At 39.5% G+C, this 18,252-nt stretch overlaps 1 protein-coding gene across 3 annotated transcripts in view; it reads right to left on the bottom strand.

The window, feature by feature from the left end:
• The window catches only part of COG2 (component of oligomeric golgi complex 2), a 32,169-nt gene extending 20,357 nt beyond the window's left edge, over window positions 1-11,812 (bottom strand). Inside the window, exons 1-9 of one of the 3 annotated variants that reach the window (XM_040599415.1) lie at window positions 11,654-11,812; window positions 10,653-10,814; window positions 9,785-9,850; window positions 8,779-8,859; window positions 8,059-8,162; window positions 6,644-6,752; window positions 4,769-4,948; window positions 1,581-1,705; window positions 153-279 (exon numbers count right to left, since the gene is read on the bottom strand). In XM_040599415.1, coding sequence (XP_040455349.1) covers window positions 153-279; window positions 1,581-1,705; window positions 4,769-4,948; window positions 6,644-6,752; window positions 8,059-8,162; window positions 8,779-8,859; window positions 9,785-9,850; window positions 10,653-10,814; window positions 11,654-11,725 — 1,026 coding nt within the window. In that variant the 5' untranslated portion in view covers window positions 11,726-11,812. Of the gene's footprint in view, window positions 1-152; window positions 280-1,580; window positions 1,706-4,768; window positions 4,949-6,643; window positions 6,753-8,058; window positions 8,165-8,778; window positions 8,860-9,784; window positions 9,851-10,652; window positions 10,815-11,161; window positions 11,268-11,653 lie in introns of those variants that run through there. The other 2 variants (XM_040599416.1, XM_040599417.1) reach the window with 2 other exon arrangements.
• Between the last annotated feature and the right edge of the window lie 6,440 nt (window positions 11,813-18,252).

Raw genomic sequence — 18,252 nt, 5'->3', positions numbered from 1 at the left:
AATTAAACCAAATTATTTGAGATAACCTCCTCTTCTGAGCCATTCAACATGAATTTACACAAAAGCAGCAGGGGAAAAAAAGATAGAGAATATGACTCATTCAATTCTTGCACGTTAAAGGAATCGCAAATGGAAAAATTAAAATTAATTACCTCGTGAAACACATCTGGGTTTCCAGGGTTAAACAGTGATGGCAATTTCTCTTCTAAACCACGTACTATTTCTGGCCACACTGAATTCACTAAGAAATCATATCCAGGAACAATATCTGCTTTTTCACTGAAATAAAATTGCAGTTATTCCATGGTTATATTTACCATTAGGCTTCTATTTGGAGGTAGGGATAATTCAGAAGACATGCACTGCACTAGACAAATTATAATTAAGGTTTTTTTACTAGGTATGCTGATTCCCTTAAATTGTTCTTCCTTTGAGGTTTCTTATCTGATCCAACCGTCTCAACAAATGCAAGGTATTTTTTATAACTCAAAGTGTTTTAAATTTTTTTTCTTACGTATTTTACAAGTGTGTTGTAGAAAATGAGTACATTTCAGCTGAGAACTCCTATTCTTACTTGTATATTTCATGTTTTAACAGCTCCAAACTTCAAAGAGGTACCAAGTAGGAGTAATGCGACTAATGCAATGGAAAGAAGCAGAACTTTTTCGTAATTGTTCCAAGCTGTATTCATACATGATACTGTGCTTCGAAGCAAAAGATTAAAAGCTATCTTGATTATGAAAATTTATAAATTGAGAGCAGAAGAGATAAAAGCATTTAATTCCGGTTCAGTACACCACAGTACAAAATAGCAACATTCCATTATTAAGAAGAAAGATTAAAATTTGCTGAGGGATTAAAAGAATTGAAATGTTAGTAAAACTTAGGAGCCATAAAAAGCTCAGCAATGGATGACTAATTAGAAAAGTAGTTCTGCAGTCCCTGGGGGCTACATCCATAGTTCTTCTAATTACAGCAGTCTACTATATTAACCAGCCTGCAAACAGATGAATAAATGGATACAATTCAGTAGACCTGAATTATTTAAACTTCAAACCAGGCAATTTAATTGCATAAGGAATTAAGCACTTTTGAAGACAACAGTGGAAGCACAAATCAATTAAACCTGTAGTTCTAGTACACCAAATAAACCAGTGAAACCTCTAGGGATCATCCCCACTTTTCTGATGTGCAGTAATGACCCAAAAACTTTTGAACTTAGTTTTTTTAACAGCTTTATTACACCTCTCTCCTTGGATGAAGTGTACAATTATATTAAATGGATTAAATAAAACAAGGTATCTGACAAACTGTATCATGAACAGTACTCAATTCTACTACTGAAATACAGGATTCTCTTTCCCTCCTCTGAAGGTCTGAGCCACAGCACCAAAGAAGTTTTTTCACTGTTTTGTTTTGAAAAAACACAGGCATGAGAGAGAAATCAAATTTGCCTATGAATCTTCAGGAAAGGCCAGATAAGTCATTTGAGCATGGAATCTAATTATGCAAAGCATTTCAAAAGTATATCATACTTGCTGTTATTTTAGTGTGACTGAAAGAAATCCCAAGATATTTACCTTGAAATAGCTCCACCTGTTACTTCACGCAAGAGACGGCAATGATGAGGAACAAACTCCAATAGTTTATTATACATAGCCTGAAGGCCATTAGGGTGAGACTGAACATACTGTTCCACAATCACCTGCCAGAAAGAGGACAATGTTAAATGTCAGAAAAGTGAATATAAACCACTGTAATGCAAGACTTACAGTCTACTCAAAACTGCTAACACTACAACCCCAAATGCCGGTGTAATGCAAAAAAGTAATAAACTGCCTATAACTTCCAAGTATAGCTTGACAGCATGAATTATTACTTCCTTTAATGCAACACTCTAACTGGCAAGACTGGCCCAAAGAATGGGAATGCGCCCCTTGCTTTTAAATGTTAGCCACTGTGCCCAGCTCCCCACCCACTGCACACATCACTGCCACCAGAAGCAGTCCATGAAGTTGAAGAGGTGAGTGGCAAAAGCTAATCACACCTCAGAATAAAGTAAAAAATTTCTTCTAAATGTAGTTGGTCCAATCCCAAATGCAGGTAAGCCAATAGCCAAGAATCTTCTGTGACAATGCTAAGCTCCTAACACAGCTAGCAAAGCAGTTTGTCCAGACAGTACTTCACATCCAGTGAAAAGGGATAATCTCTGTCATAAAGAGAAGGCAGACAGCAGCTGGACAATACAGGAAAAGAACAATAGCTTGTATTTATTTGGTATTCTTCCATCTGTCTGAACACTTTTGCCTCTCGTGACACAAACAAGCAAAACGGTGCAGAGGTTGGGAAAGAACAGACACTGAGAAAACCAAGAGGGGAAGATGATCTGTCCCCCACAGCAGCAGTTGCTACAGCATTAGCAAACACTTAAATGAAGCTTGTCCTTAAGGGGAGAGGGCACCACTGTTCGACTTCCTCTCCCATTCAGAAGTCAGGAGCTCTCTTTGCTTTGTACATCTGTATGCATACAAAGTAAAAACAGAATAATTTCAAATGTTTCCTTCCCAACAGCAGAAGAGAAACAGCCTACTGACAATGACATACAGCTCAGGTGCCACCAGAAATACTATTCCTTGCCAGGAAAGGGAAGGGTAGTAATTCCATCTTTTGGCTGCTGAAGACATTTCTGAGTGAAAAAAAGGTAATTTCTTCTCCCTATCTTGATATAGAACAACTCCTTCAGCAAAAGTTATGCAGATTAACTCTTCACTTGCCTTGACTGGGAACACTGAGGCAAATGATCACTAAATGAAAAAAGGAAGGGAATACCTTAAAATCACTTCTGCATTTATATTCAGAAAGGCACATCAGTGTAAGAAAAAGCAACTGTATTATTGCCTACAGACACATGTTCAGTACTTTTAGAAACAACGGTGACATTGCTTTTATGGGTGTTAATAAAAATGTTAATTCTATACTTCAAGCAGTCTAATTGTTTTGTAAAATACTAGTAGAGAATTAACTGTTTTAAACATCCCGAAAGCAGAAAAAGAGTACCCCACATCATAATATGACTCTCACGGTTTACTGAGCAGACAATGTTATTAAATACCTCAATTTAAAGAGAAATGACCATAAAAAAATCTTGAAAGCAAAGGCAAGATGTATCAATAGCATAACTGGGGACCCAAAACCACTAACAACATGTTTGTATTACAAAGGCAGTGATGAGGGGAAGATCTATTCTGCTTTCTATTAACATGCCCAAATTCAAGCAAGCGTATATTTGCAGTCACCAAGGCAGCTCTGGTACTTTACAGTTTTTCCTCCCCACAGGAGCAGGAAAATGAATACTGCTGAAAGATTCATAACGCTAGTTTTAGAACAACTACTTTATAGGCCTGGTGCTGGCCCAGTCTAACTTCTTTAAGGACAGTGAATTTAATGCATTTATGAAGTACTCTGACAATCTAGTGAAAGCCAGGGAAACTTCCTGCAACAGGGCAGTCAGTTTGTACTAGTAATCATATTGTAAAAGGGCACCAGTTCAGATCTCAGTATGGAACAAATATCCTCTGAAATGACAGGGAACAGTTACCTGACCAGGACATAATTCCCAACACACTGATGAAAAGGGTGAAAAGCAGTCCTGGTATTACAGCAACATCACTTCAGCAACCTCCACCAATAACATAACCAATCTGTTTTTGTCAGGTCATTTCAAACACAGCAGACTATCAAATATCTTAAAATAAATTTTTAGGATTTTTACTTGAGCTACCATAATACCATCGTAGGCCCTTAAAAATTATTTTAGTTGCAACCACAGGTCTGCTGACTTACAAGAAAAATTGAGCACAACTGACTGACTTGCTGACCGTTACATTATTGTGGCAGGTTACTGTCTGAGGGTTTTTTTGTTGTGTTTTTTTGGTTTTTTGGTGGTTTTTTTTTTTAGGAATTACATTATCATCAATCACAACAAAAAGAAAAAACATATTGTAGACTAGTCACCAACTGTTCAGGCCAGAAGCAGCAGTAAGAACAAACAGTGCTACAAGAGGGTGAGAAACAAGTTGCACAGTCATAAGAATTAGCAGAAAGTCCCTTAATTTCAGAGAATTCAATCAGTACTTTGTGATTGGTCCATCTTGGCAAACTGATGGCCTAGTAAAATCAGTTTCTCACTTAGGAAATTGGCCATCTGACATATTTTTCCCACCAGACAACAGTAAATGCTTTTCAAACACACACTTGTTCCTGCTCTTGCTAATGTCCTGGTACATTAGTACATACTGCTGGGAACTGCAGAAACTGCTTCTTCATACAACGCGAAGAAAAGGATGTTGCACTGAGAACTATTTTTGCTGCATTTGCCTGCTACTGAGCGAGCCACAGAGAAATGCAAAGCCTAGATCTGATCCAGTTCCCACAGACGCACCCTGGTCCAGAATAAATTGGATTTTACTCCAGTCATATGCTTGGTTTAAGGTTTGTTTTTTGGATTCTTCACTCCAAGAAAAATGTAGACAAGAGAAAGAATTCCAACTGGATAGAACCTGAAATTGATAACAGGCAGATAGAGAATTCCTCCACCCTTTTTTCTGAAATAGCAACAATAAATTAACTGACATTACATCGGGTCTCAGTTCTCCTGCTCTCTCCACAAAGGCATTTTGAAGCTGCTAATGAAAGCTGGAGGTCAACAGGAAAAATAAGCATGTTTGCAAAGCACCTTGTGTTCTTCGGATTCTTGATTTTCTCTTACCTCATCTATATAAGGTTTTACAAGCACTTGACCAACTAATGCCTCTGCATCTCGTGTTTTGTCAATTGTTGCATAAGTGCGAAGACAGTGACGTATTATGTCAACATTTGAAGTCTGAAGGCCTTCCAAGAGCAGCCCTTCCAGAGACTGCTGCAACATAGCTGTTATTCCAGCTATACGCTATGAAGAGAAACAAAATACAGCAATAAAAAAAACAAAGCCTTGTCATCATTGCTGAAGTAAATTCTTCCAAAAATACTTAACTTTCCATTTTCATTTGAAAGCTGCACAAGTTTTGATAACTGTCAGCAATAAATGAACATTAACACAAGCTTAATGGGTTACTGATCCTATTTAAACATAGTATTTATTACAGTAAGCTCAAAAGGCAATTACTTTATATGTTGTAAGTTATGCAGTAACATCTAAGGTCCTTTTTATCCTGAAGAAATAGGTCAATTGTTCCTTGTTCAACTGACCCATTATGTGTGATAATACACAAAAGCTTTACAGTAAGTCACCAGGGATAACAACCACGGCATTTATCCCTCACTGTCAAAAACTGAAACACAGTGTGTTCCCAGCACTACTTGTCAAATCAATGCAAACTGAAGACATTGAGTGACACTGGCAGGGGTGGGGGGTGGGAAGAGACATGTCATTAGATTCCTTCTGGCTTCTGCTAAACAGCTGCTTCAGTCAACATATATTTTCTCTTTTGCTAACCATTTTTCCTGATCTCCTGCTACATCCCTTCTACCAGATCCAACTCACTGCTGCACTACCTGCAGATATACTACTGGGCCAAGATGGCCCCTTACAACCCTGTATTTGAAGCAAGTTCAGCAACACACATTAATGTAAACAATAGCTGAACTACGAAATTTAACCCGTCAAATCTCTTCTCTGCCCTTTTGCATGCCATACTGTGTTCACCCATCCTAAAACAATTCCACGGAATTTGTTCCGAACATGCAAAGTCAGTAACTCAACTGCTGACCAGTTGTGAAATCTATGACCTCGTGAACCTTAGCAACAACAGTTACAGGACAGAAATCCTGGCAAGCATCATTAAGGAAGCCACATAACAAAGTAACAAAGGCTCTCTCACCAGGAATACTACTCCGCTGCTCACGCTTCCTTCTGTTATTATCCCTGTTCAATAACACAGTGGCCAGAAGAGTCTTGTAATCTGTCCATGAATCAACATGGACTTGAGCTGAAACATGTTTATATGGCTAACAGCCATCAAGGATGACAGCTGCATGCTATCTAGCTTAAAGCATTGCCCTGCCTCCATGTTCATAATATCTACCTTTAAGCACCAGTTTTCATTTGTTCCCTCTTTCCAATGAATGAAGAAAAAAACCACCAAAACATCAAGTAATCTTTTACAGTAAATAGTCATTAGAAACAGGATATTAGGGAGATTAGTATACCAGCCTGATCAGTCAGTTAGGCAACAAATTTCACCAAAAGACAAACTCCAATATATTCCAGTCAGCCACTCTATGTGCACATTCCATTTATATTCTGCTCTGTATGCTGCAGCTAACAAAACCAACATACATGTCTAGAACTAGGCCTCAATATCAGTAATCCCGACAAACTGCAAGATACACTGGGCTAATAAAAGTGTCTTGTCATATTTCCTACTCTTATTCTAAGTAATTTATCCTAAAGAAGTTAGCAAACAAAGCATAAAACCTCAGAAGAAACAACACTTCCAGTCAACTGATAAAAATGACCTCCTGAAACCCGTTTTCCTCCCTAAGTTAATTCAATAGAACTCTTTCAAAACAGGCATTTGTCTTCCAAATACGTTGGTTTTGCTTAACCTTACAAATGTTAAGCTGGCTGTCATGCAATACTTACTGGTCTCACTTTGTCCAAAAGGGGCATTCCTTTGCTTTGTACTGCATGAAATTGTAGTTGATTAAATTCTGTGGCAATTCTCTCTAAAACCTGTCCAGTTAAAAGTGGGCTAGAAGGGAGAAAACACAAAACGTGAATACACAGATCCTCTCAAATCAACTCACTTTCCTCTGCAGCAGATAATGTCCTACCCCAATTTTTGTGGTTTAAGTACTTTAAATTCTGATAGGTACTACTACAGTTACTGCAATCACGTAATAATAATTAGTAACAGACTACATGATTAGAGTTGTTTTGGAGCTGCTAAGGTATGAAGTGGGTGAAGCAGAAGCTGAGAGGAACATAAGATCTTGCCTCAGCAATACGAAGCACTGTTTTCTACATGGCAGTGCTGTTTATTGTCACATAAAAAGTCAGCCTTACAGAGCTCAAAAACTGCAGTAAGTGCTCTTCACCATCCAGATTTGTTTCTTATTTCCCCTTTCTATCATGTGGTAAAACTAATGACACCTACCTCTAGAGAAACAGTCTTACCCTCCTCAGGTCTACAGAGTCCTGATAACTAGCCTAATTTTCAGCCACTCAAGTACAATCTTGCTTCCAATCATAATTCTGCAAAGTGTCTCACCCTGACTGAAAACATCTGTATATGCTTTGTGCCTCTAGGTATCAACCTATTCTTCTGTCTACCTTCCCTCGCTATCATGTGAACTAGTGCACTAAACTGAACGGCAGTTTCATGTTCAAACAGGTTCACAAAATTGTCTTTTCCTCCAGCTTAAGTTGTACTTGCACCCCAGTCAACTATTTCAAGCACATGGCTGGTGCATCAGTTCCAGAACTGGTTGAAAGACATCTTCCATTCCTCAGCCAAGGCTGAGGGAGAGGACACTTTCCATGAAGTTGTTAAAAAGCAAGACTTGGGAGCCTGACTTGAATTTGTCACAAACCTTCCTTGTACCAGAAGTATTACATGTGTGGCTTGCCTGCCTTAGACTACTCTTGCAGCAGTCCCTTCAGTGATATGTAAGCAGGGAAAACAAGAAAAGCTGTTTCCCATTTTAATTCCAAAGGATATTGGAATAAACTGTAATGTAGGAAGTATTTCAGACACGACAGGATTAGTGACTTCCAAGAAAAAAACCAAAAAACAAACTATTGCATGCAAACTTCAAAAAGCATGCTTACTGGAAGCACTACAAGTAATTTGGAACTTTGGAGACTGAGTTACATGCCCTGTGAATGACCACTTTGCAGAAGACTAACACTGAGAAAATACTAAAGTAACAGTCACTTACTCCATCAGTTACATTTCTAAAGATATATCCTAATGCTTGTAAATTCATCTACAACATACTATGAAATTAAGTTAGTCCCACCAGTTATAAAAAAACCTGAACATTACATATTTTTACCTGTTTCCCTCTAATGAGGACAATTCTTTAGTGCCTTGGGAATGTAGAATCTTCTCAATTTTCTCAACAGACTGAATAACATGAATAAGTCTCAGAACACACATCTGTAATTAAAGAAAGATTTTTCATCTCTGACCCCAATCCCAATTTACATTATTTAATGACCCTGAAGATATTTTGGATTTTTTTTAGGTCTGTTTTTTTTTTTTTTTACAGGTGTAAGTTTTCTCCCTTCATCTTAATTCTTGAATCATGTCTTAGTTGAAGTATTGCTCACATAAGTCCATAAAACTCCAGAAACATTTGTCATGAATGTAGAACCGCTATTATTTCCAATTTTTTTCCAAGTTAAGCACAAAGACAAAAGTTACTCTGCGTGTCCCCTAAAAATTAAACTGCTGTATTTTAAATTACATTCATAATAACCAAATTGATGTATTACAAGCAGAAACAAGAGTAATTATAATTAAAAAAAGCCAACCAAATCAAACATATATGTTTTTAGCAAATGAAGTAAAATAAAGATTTATGATCAACTAGACACTGTAAAAAATGAAGTCTGTCAACTAAAATGACAATAATTATTTTTAGAAGTGCAACATCTGCAGTGCGCACCTAGACAGCCTAGAACTTTTAAAATTTCATTTTCTCTGGGTTAATGGCACAAAAAAAAGTCATCCTAAGGAGGATCCTTTCAAGGTAATAATTTATCTGTTGTACCTTTTTTCTTCTAATATCTTCTTGTTTAGTCATCCGGTCATCTACTGCTTGAATTCCTTCACTGACACAAGACTTCAGACTCTGTGAGGGAGAAAGTCAGTATGTAAAGCTGGCTTCCCACTTAAGGTTTAAAAAAAACTTAACTCAAAAATCTAAACTTAAAACTGGAGACAGATTGCTAAGAATATAGGACTAATAAAAGCTACAGTACATCAAGGGCCCTCTACATGAAAAAGCCAGAAATAAGACTAAATTACTGAAAGTATAACCTGTTCCTTAAGTACTGCCACCACAAGTAGTAGTATTTCAACCAGAAGTGTTCTTTTAGTACCTTACAGAGAACAACTGCCTTTCACACAGAAACGGGCAATAAACCCAATATGATTTTATGTCTTGAAACTGCAGTTATAAATCAGATCTAAGTACCATTTTTCACATAATAAATATTTCTCTATGTTAACTGAACCTATTTTCTGTTTTAGACATCAAAGCTGTGATATTCTGAAGGCATGTTTATGTAGCAAACATCCCTCTGAACTGGCTGTCAGGATGATCAAAAATTGTCCTTTGACAATTACCACATCACTGTGGAAGTGCCAGAATAAGACACACCTTCAAGAGGGTGACCTTTTACAGTTAAACCACAGGACTGAGCAAAAAAAGCCCTTAATGGGACTGTGTGGCATCAGAGTTATTTACTATCATCTTTCAATTACTCAAATCCTAGAACAGTTTCTGTATTTCACCATAGACTTGTAAGAGTCCATTCATTTACCATACTTAAAGAATCTTTTATCTCTTGGTTGAAAGGCATGAGAGAAAATGTAAATTCACTGCTACTAAAACTGCTTGAAAACACAAGGCCTCTCCTACTAACACTAAGTCATCAATTTTCAAAGAGAAGTTTATTCTAATAATTATTAATATGAGTAAAAGACATTCTGTACATCACATGAAAGTGAGCTGAAGTTTATCAAGCTGTGTATAATAATTGTTTTGAGCATACCATAACTTCTTCCCTTAACTGTCCCAAGGGTACTGAAAGCTGATTAAGAGCCTTGTCCATGCCAACCTAAAGAAATTACCATAAAAAAATTTATGACTTCTTTGGTAAGTTCACAAGAGAATTACTGTCAAAGCCTATGGTTTTACAGATACTAAGAGAGAACAGAAAAGACACCTCCCTTTATAGCTTCCATTATAAATGCAGTGCAAAAATACTCTACCTCAAATACAGGTATAAGGATATCCAACTGCTTGACATACAAAGCCAAAAATTAAAGAAAATTTCAACCTACAAAAATTTTTCTTCCCATAAAAATATTAAATCTCAGTCTTTGAAGCCGTATAATCGGAAGCTGGATGAACCGGAGTCAAAGAGCAGGAAACACAATGGACAAGACGTTGTAATGTGAAAAGTATCACAATTTTCAGTCATGTAGGTTGGTTTTTTGTTGTTTGGTGTGTTTTTTTAAGACACATAGTAATCTTAAAGATTCCTAAAAGAATCCTTCAGAACAGCCTCATTTACCTCATTGCTGTGCTTTTTTAATCATTTTATTTCCTTCAATTTTAAAGCTACTGGCAATTTGAAAAAAAACCCTTTGCCTTGAGTCTAACTTTCTAATGAATTAGTTTTTCAAGACAAAAAGCATACATCCAAAACATTTATTACAGGCCAACAGCAATTCTGTAGAGTAGCCAAGTTCTACAGGATTGGTCTTTCACTTTCTCTCACTGCAAGGTATCACAGTTTAAGATGTCTTAAATCTAACAATGCCAAAATAAAAGCCATATGCTTTTCATACGAAAAATAAAAATCCCACTAAAACACATGAAGTCTGAACTACACAGCACAATTTAATAACACTTACCAGATTTGTTGAGAGATTAACAAAATCTGCATAGTCCTTATTTATAAGTTCTACCATAGCAGTTTTAAGGAGTTTGTAGTAGAGCTCCAGATCCTCTCTGAGCTCTTCCAGCTGCACACGTTTCCTGCAGTCTGACACAAAGTGGTCAACATCAAAATCCGGCTGAAAATGAAACAGGAAAGAGAGAAAGATGTAAGTAAAATGTTCAAACCAGGAACACACCCCTCCCCACCCCCAAAATACAGTATTCCATATGCCAATGAGCTAACCAAACTAAAGCTCTGGAGGCAAAAAGGCTACTTAACAGAGTAGTTTCCAATGTCCCAAAATCTGGGGGTTTAATCTCTAAAGCACACAGTGCCATGAGTCACAGACTAGCTCTCCAAAATCCAGAGTTGTATATTCCTTTACACACTTTAAAAACAAAACAACAGAACCAAAAGCCGAAACACACTATTAAGAACTATTTTAAGCTCTCCAAGCAATAAGGCCCGAACGCTGGTTCTTACCAGCCTATCTGCAGCTTGGCTTCAAAGCACGCAAAGTATGCAGGAAGCATGGCTCGGGTCTGCCCTAGGAAGCGAGCTGCAGCACCCGGCCCGGGGCACAGACACTCGCATCACCGGCTGCAAAACTGCAGGCCCCCCGCCCCGCCTCCGGGCAGGCCTCCCCCCTTCCCGGGCAGGCCTCCCCCGCTCCGCCGCTCAGGCTCCCTCTCAGTCCCGCCAGGCTTGGCCGCAGCCAGCCTGTGTACACCCGCAGGGGTGCGAGCCGCCTGGCTCTGGGAACGGCCCGCAGCCCGCTTCGGCGACACGCTCACCGCTTCTCCGGGAGGCTCAGCCCGCGCAAAAAGCTGTGACGGAGCTAAAAGATCCCGGCCAAGGACCCGGGCCCCTCTCACCCCTCAGGGAACCCGCCACCCCCGTCCTCAGGGGGGCCCTGGGGGCACCGCGGGCCCACAGCGCCTTTCGCAGCCCGCCTCCTCGGCGGCCCCCACCCACCTTCATGAACTCGTCCTTGTCAAAGCAAAGGTTCTCGGGGCCCCGCGGCAGGTTCATCTTCTTCGCCTCCATGGCCAGCCCCGGCCCGGCCCGGCAGGCCCTACGCGGCGGCAGCACACACCGCTGCTACAGCCACGCCCCCTCCGCCAGCGCGGCACCGTCGGGGCAGGCCGGGGCGTGCGCCAAGAGAGGCGCAGCGGCCGCCCGCCGCGGCCGCAGCGCCCCCTGGAGGGCTCCCAGCGGCCCTGCAGCCGGCAAGGGGCGGGGGGGCGGCAGGGATCTCAAAATGGCGGGGCGGGAGGCGTATGTGTGAGGGCATGAGTCTGTGAAGCTGGCCTTCCCAGCCTCTTCGAAGGATGTTTTCTGATTTCTGTCGTTCTGTGCTGTCCGGGGAGTTGGGCTGTGCCGCTGAAGAGGGTGCCTGGTGCCCCTAAGCAGGTAAAACTGACCCAGTCATGTAAAATTGCAGGGGTCAGCTGCTAGTGCCCATGGCACAAGCTGTGGGGGCCTAGGGCTGTAGAGGTGAGAAGGGGCTCTAGGCCACGGTATGGTTCCGTCCCCCAGCCCTGAGCGGGGTCACCCAGAGCCAGCGGCCCAGAGCCACATTCCTTTGAGGTTTGGGTATTGCCAGGGGTGGGGGGCCCTGCAGCCTCCTTAGGCAAGATGTGCCATGGTCTGACTACTCCTAACTGCCAAAAAAAGCTTTTCCTTAGGTTTAAATTTATTGCAGCTTGTGCCCACCTGGACCTGAGTAACAGGAATTGAGTCAAAGCATAATTTACCTCCTCTGTCCTTCAGCTTTTCTGCAGACTTTTGCTAGGGTCTTGTTTCTTTCACATTTTTTTTGCTCAAGGTCACTTATGCCTTAGTGAAGACAAATATAGCTCTAAAAAGCCTCCCTGCTGTCACTTGTGTTTCTCTTTGCTGCCTCGGGATGGAAAATGGCAAATGATACTGTAAGAAACTATGGACTAGGATATTGTTTATTAAGATTTATGTTAAGCATAATGTAAGAAACTATGGACTAGGATATTAAGATTTATGTTAAGCATAATGTAAATGAAACCAAAAGTTAAAAATGATCAATTAACTAAAATGTTGAGCTTATCTTTAATTCAACAGAAAAGTGGAAGAGAGGACCTCCCTGAAGTAAAAGAAATCTTTAACCAGGTATATCTGGAAGTAAATTCCAGGTAAGGAAAAAATGCTTTACCTGTTACAGTAGAAATGATAAACGGGAGGCCTGCCTAATTCAGGTAAAACAATATCCCTTGGTCAGCAAGGCTGTGGGGAATATTGCATAAAAAAAAAACTAAAATAAAATACACTCTGTAGTAGTTCTAATGTAAATCTGTGTTTTACCATGACTGTGACTTGTTATGGGATGTGCAGATGAAACTCTGCATTGACAACAAAGTACAAGGAATAAGGTTGGTCAAGTGCCTCCTACCACAATCAAGGGCAAGACTGGGTTGGCCTCTGTGTTTGCCACCAAGAAAGATCTTGAGCTCTGCTGCTGGCTGCAACCCAGTAGGCGTTGAGCGGTGGGGACATATGCCATGCCAGACCTTGATGTGAGGAAGGGCCCCCTCTGTTATAAGAGGGTCATCCAGGAAGGAAGAACATAAGAGGGCCCATTAAGGCACTGATTTGGAAACTGGAAACCGCCTGGCCGACCATGAAGCCATACAAGTAGTAGAGGAGGTAGGAAAAAAGGAATTATCCTTAATACCAGACGGTAAAATCCAAACTGTAAGTACAGATCAGGAGCCAAATTATTCTAAAGAAAACTTAAAGGTCATTCAGGACATGAATGATAAAATAAATAAGTGGACTTATTTGAGGGATGGTCGTATAGTGGTACCATCCAATTTAATATGGACCACAGCCGTAATAAAACATAATAAGATGCATTGGGGAGCTGATAATTTATATAAAAGTCTAAATCAGAAATTGATAGGGCAGAACTTGTATACAGTAATAAAACAGGTGACTCAGCGATGTGAAATGTGTTTGAAAATTAGCCAGGGCAACAGTGGCAAGTTGATTTTTCCAGACTCCCAGGAATTGAGGGGGTACCAATATTTATTAAATGAATGGACACCCCAACGTATCATACAGTATTATAAACCTGCAACTTGGAATCCTAATGAACTTATTAACGGCGCTCGAGAACCTATCTACAATCTGAATCATATCATTCGTCTACAGGCTGTCTTGGAAATTATTATTAATCAAACAGCTAAAGCTTTTGATGTTAAATGCAATTTATCAACACAGGATGGTTCTGGACTACCTGCTAGCCAAAGAAAGAGGTGTTTGTGGTAAAGTAAATGTTTCCAATTGTTGTTTGAAAATTGATGACAATGGTGAGGTAGTTAAACAAATCACATCAGAGACAGGGAAGTTAGCCCATGTTCCCGTCTGAACTTAGAAAGACGAATATTGACTTGTTTTCCTGGCTTCTCGGGAGCCCCTGGGTAAAACGAATCCTATTTTATTTATTATGTGGATTAGCCACCTTATTGTTTTTGCCATGTGTTGTTCCATGTTTATAAGATTAATTCAACACGTTATAACTAACATGCAATTTGCTATTATGGTTTCACCCGATGGCGTTAAACAAATGCAAGTAGTATGACAAAATGTACACACAAAATAACATTTTAATAGCCAACAAGAAATTGGAAACAATTGACTCTTAACAATTCAGATAATAATGTAGGCTGAGTAAAAAAAAGGATAGAATGGCAATAAAAACAAGCGCCAGGAACGCAAAGACGACGATATGGAAACGCCTTTTGTACTTTTTCACCTCCGCCATAAGTTCTTGACGTGAGACAACAGAAAAACGCACCCTTTGCCTAAACAGCAACAGGAAAAAAAAAACAAAAAAAAACAAAAAACAAAAAAAAAAAAAAAGAAGATATATATATAAAATTTTGATCTTCTTTCTAATGAACCATATAGGTTAAACGTTTTGAGAACACTCACCTTACAGAATGTTCAGAGGGCGAAATGTCCACTCTAGACCTTTCTTCTCTGGCAGGTGACGTGGTGGTCTGGTGGTAAAAAAAAACAAAAACCTTACATTGAAAACTGGGACCTGTCATTTGGCCATAGTGCCATGAATGTTACCATTAACAGACTTACCGGAGTGGTAAGCTCGGGAAAGGGGTTTGGGACTTCATCTGGGCACGCAGTAGCCATTGTTTATCACGCGAATGGTCCGTGTATACCTTTGAACATGCGCATGCGCGATTTTAAAGCCCCACAGAATGTGCTGGAAAAATCTGGAAAGACCGCGCATGCGAAATCCCTATAGTCTAGCCATGATAGTGACGCATTAAAAAAAAAAAAAAAAAAAAAAAAGGAGAACGTGTTAAGAAAAAGTGTTATTTTTAAGTTTTGGTTTTGTATGTTATTATTATATGTATTACCCAACTACGCCTATTGTAATTGTGACGTATTACCTTGTGAGTGTTATGATAAATGTTGGGATTGTGGAAAAAGGTTTATTTGCAGTGCCGAGAATGAAAGTAGCATCTAATAAACAATAATAGGATAAAAAGAAAAAGGGGGGATTGTAAGAAACTATGGACTAGGATATTGTTTATTAAGATTTATGTTAAGCATAATGTAAGAAACTATGGACTAGGATATTAAGATTTATGTTAAGCATAATGTAAAGACTAGGCGCCAGATATCCAGGATGCCTCTTGTGAAAAATAAGATAACCGCCAGATGTCCAGGATGCTGCTTGTAAAAGAGAAGATAACCGCCAGACAGAAACAAGACAGACGACCCCATACAAAGATATATGAGTAAGGGGTTAACACCTCCACTACTTCATAAACACGAAAGTAAAGAGTATAAAAAAGGACTGTTTAAACTGCTCAGGGCGGCAGTTGGCGGAGCGCAGACTCCCCTGCCGTCCAGCGCTGTCTTTGCTCATATTCTACTTGCTATAATTAATAAAATTTTAATTGGATTATGATCAATTGTGGTCTCAATTTATAACAATACTGTTCCTCACATGTATGTTTTATGGCTTTAATTTTGTTTCAGTGAGCTCAAACGAGGAGCGGGCCCAGCTCCTTCCCAAGCAGCTCTCAGGGTACATCTGCTCTAGCTCTGCCAGTTGCTCCATGGGCAAGGGTGGAGAAGGTGCCATGGGCCCGATGGATGTGGTTCAGTGGCACTGCAGTGGTACATTGGGCTGGAGATGCCCAGACCTCCCGGGCGGCCAGCGTTTTGGCAGGGCCAACACGTACAATCCTGCCTAACTCCGTCAATGCTGCCACAGAGCCCAGCTGGCTTGTAACGGGCAAAGATTTATGCCAGTGAGTCCCAGCTGGCACTGAGTTCCTTAGGGTTTCCCTGAGTTATTAGAAGTATGAAGAGCCAGGCAGTTCAGTGATGAATGGGGTGGGCACATGCATCTGGTGGCTGGCTCCTTGGGTGCTAATTGCCCCTCTTTCCTTTCACCCTGTCCCTTTGGAAAGCTCTTTGAGACTGATACTTCGCAGTGTTCAACCCTCTCGATATCTCAATTGTTGGCAGGCATGGTTTATAGCTGTCGTGTGTTGTCAGCTACACAGCAGAAAAGATACACCCACCATATAAATCCACACTGGCACTTTTTTTGTGATAGCTATGACTAGATGTACCAGATCAAAAAAGTTTTCTTATGTTGTGATATTTGAATGTCTACATTCTGGTACGGGAAGCAAGCCAATTACTGGTCAGCTATCTTTTTAACTTAATGAGTCGGCTGTGCTTGAAATTAAAATTCTAACCAGTTTTTTACATTAACTCTTTAACAAAGGAGTTACACCTACTTTTTTAATGTCTTATGTATTAGTTAAGCCAAATCTTGCTCTGAAGAGATCTACTGTTGCCATTGGTGGTGTTGTTTACAAAGTGCCTTAAGGAAATAAAGTATGCTTCCATTTGAATTTGTTTATTGATGTGCTCTTTACAGTCTTCATATTTATTGATGTCATTGTAAATTAAATATGAAGTTTGTGGAATTTAATAATTTGCCAGTGAGAAACTGCAATATAGCATCCATTTCAGTAAGTTAACAGTAAAACCAGAATTAGGATTCATGGGTTATTTCCACATGCTGTCCCTGAACAGCCATCTTCACCTGGGGCAGAAGTGCAGAAAGTAAATTTTCTCCAAGATGGAAGAGAATAGCAAAGTGAGGGAATTAGCCATTCCAGAGTCATATAAAGCTCTCTTTACTTCCATTCATTTTATGCTAGGATTATTTAGTTCATTTGTGCTAGGATTACTAGGTTTTACTAGTACTTGGTTTTGTGCTAGGATTACTTAGTTAATTTCTACTACAAGCCCCTTCATCCCTTTCCTTTCCTGACTCGTTACTGTCATTCCAAGATTTCCAGGCTTAGAAAAAAGTTTTAAACTTTTCCATCATCCTTTCCTAGCCATGACGACATGACACAATAATTTCTTGTAGAAACTGTAATCGCTATTTAATATGCAGGTTTTGGATAACATATCATTAATACACCCATTAGATGAATGAAGAGAGAGCATCTGAAAGTCTGTCTCAGTATTATTGTTATTATTTGAATAGGGGTGATGTAGGTGCCAGAGCGTAGAAAAGCTACTTTTAGCTCTTGTGTGGGTGCGAAATTTTAAAGATTCCAGCATCCCCTCTTATTCTCAAATAAAGAACATTTCAAGGGATGCGTAATGATATGACAAATGATGTTTAGTATAATTGTATCATCATTTTCCTGAAGGCTGCCAATGACTAATCCACTATCTCGGAAATACTTCCAGTATGTATCAGTTAAATTGGGAAGGAAAGCAGCTAGTTTTACCTCCCACCACATTCTTAACTTTTCTCTCTTCTTTTGTTATTTTATAAAGGCATTGCATACAATTTATGATAAAGGAGAAAAGTATGACAGTGTGCAACTCGCAGGGACAGAGATACTACAATTAATTTGTGGTAGAGACTCCAAGTACCAAGGACCTTCAAAAATGTAGATGGTATTGGACAAACTAAGGTGCCAGTACTGATATGTTATTTTGAGTATCTTGCCTTCCTAAAATGACACCTCCATCAAAGTATCACATGACTGGCAAAATTTTGGAAGAAAAATTCTGTGTTGGCTGCTTTTGGTAAATGTTAAAAACAATGAACAAACAGTTAATAAATAGAAGTTCAAGGCAGAAAAGGGTATGTTCCTAATACTGACATCTTACTGAATGCTTTTATTTTGTTTTCTTTTGGGAATGGAATTGAATACATGAATAAAGGTAGAAGAGTTTTTGTCCCTGGTTCCAACCCTGAACGCTGAAGTCAGTGACTGAATGTTGCTGATTTCTGTGATTAACTGTCAGTCACTGCAAGACGTGCCTAACACCAAAGGTGTAAATAATCTTTTGACTAAGAATGCTTAGTCATGCTTAGTATCAGAAAGTAGCTTAAAAAAGCCTTGGCCTAAGTGAACAAGGTAAAGAACTTTGCAAATTCCTCAAGTGTTGGGTCTTGGAACCCGACTACAAAATTATAATGCCATTGTTTTGTGATTATGTTAAAATATGATTTTATATGTATG

This window comes from Falco naumanni, chromosome 6, assembly GCF_017639655.2.
Source record: "Falco naumanni isolate bFalNau1 chromosome 6, bFalNau1.pat, whole genome shotgun sequence".
In the NCBI taxonomy this organism is placed as follows: domain Eukaryota; kingdom Metazoa; phylum Chordata; class Aves; order Falconiformes; family Falconidae; genus Falco; species Falco naumanni.
Note: the sequence above shows the minus strand (reverse complement) of the source record. Positions and strands in the feature narration are given on the sequence as shown.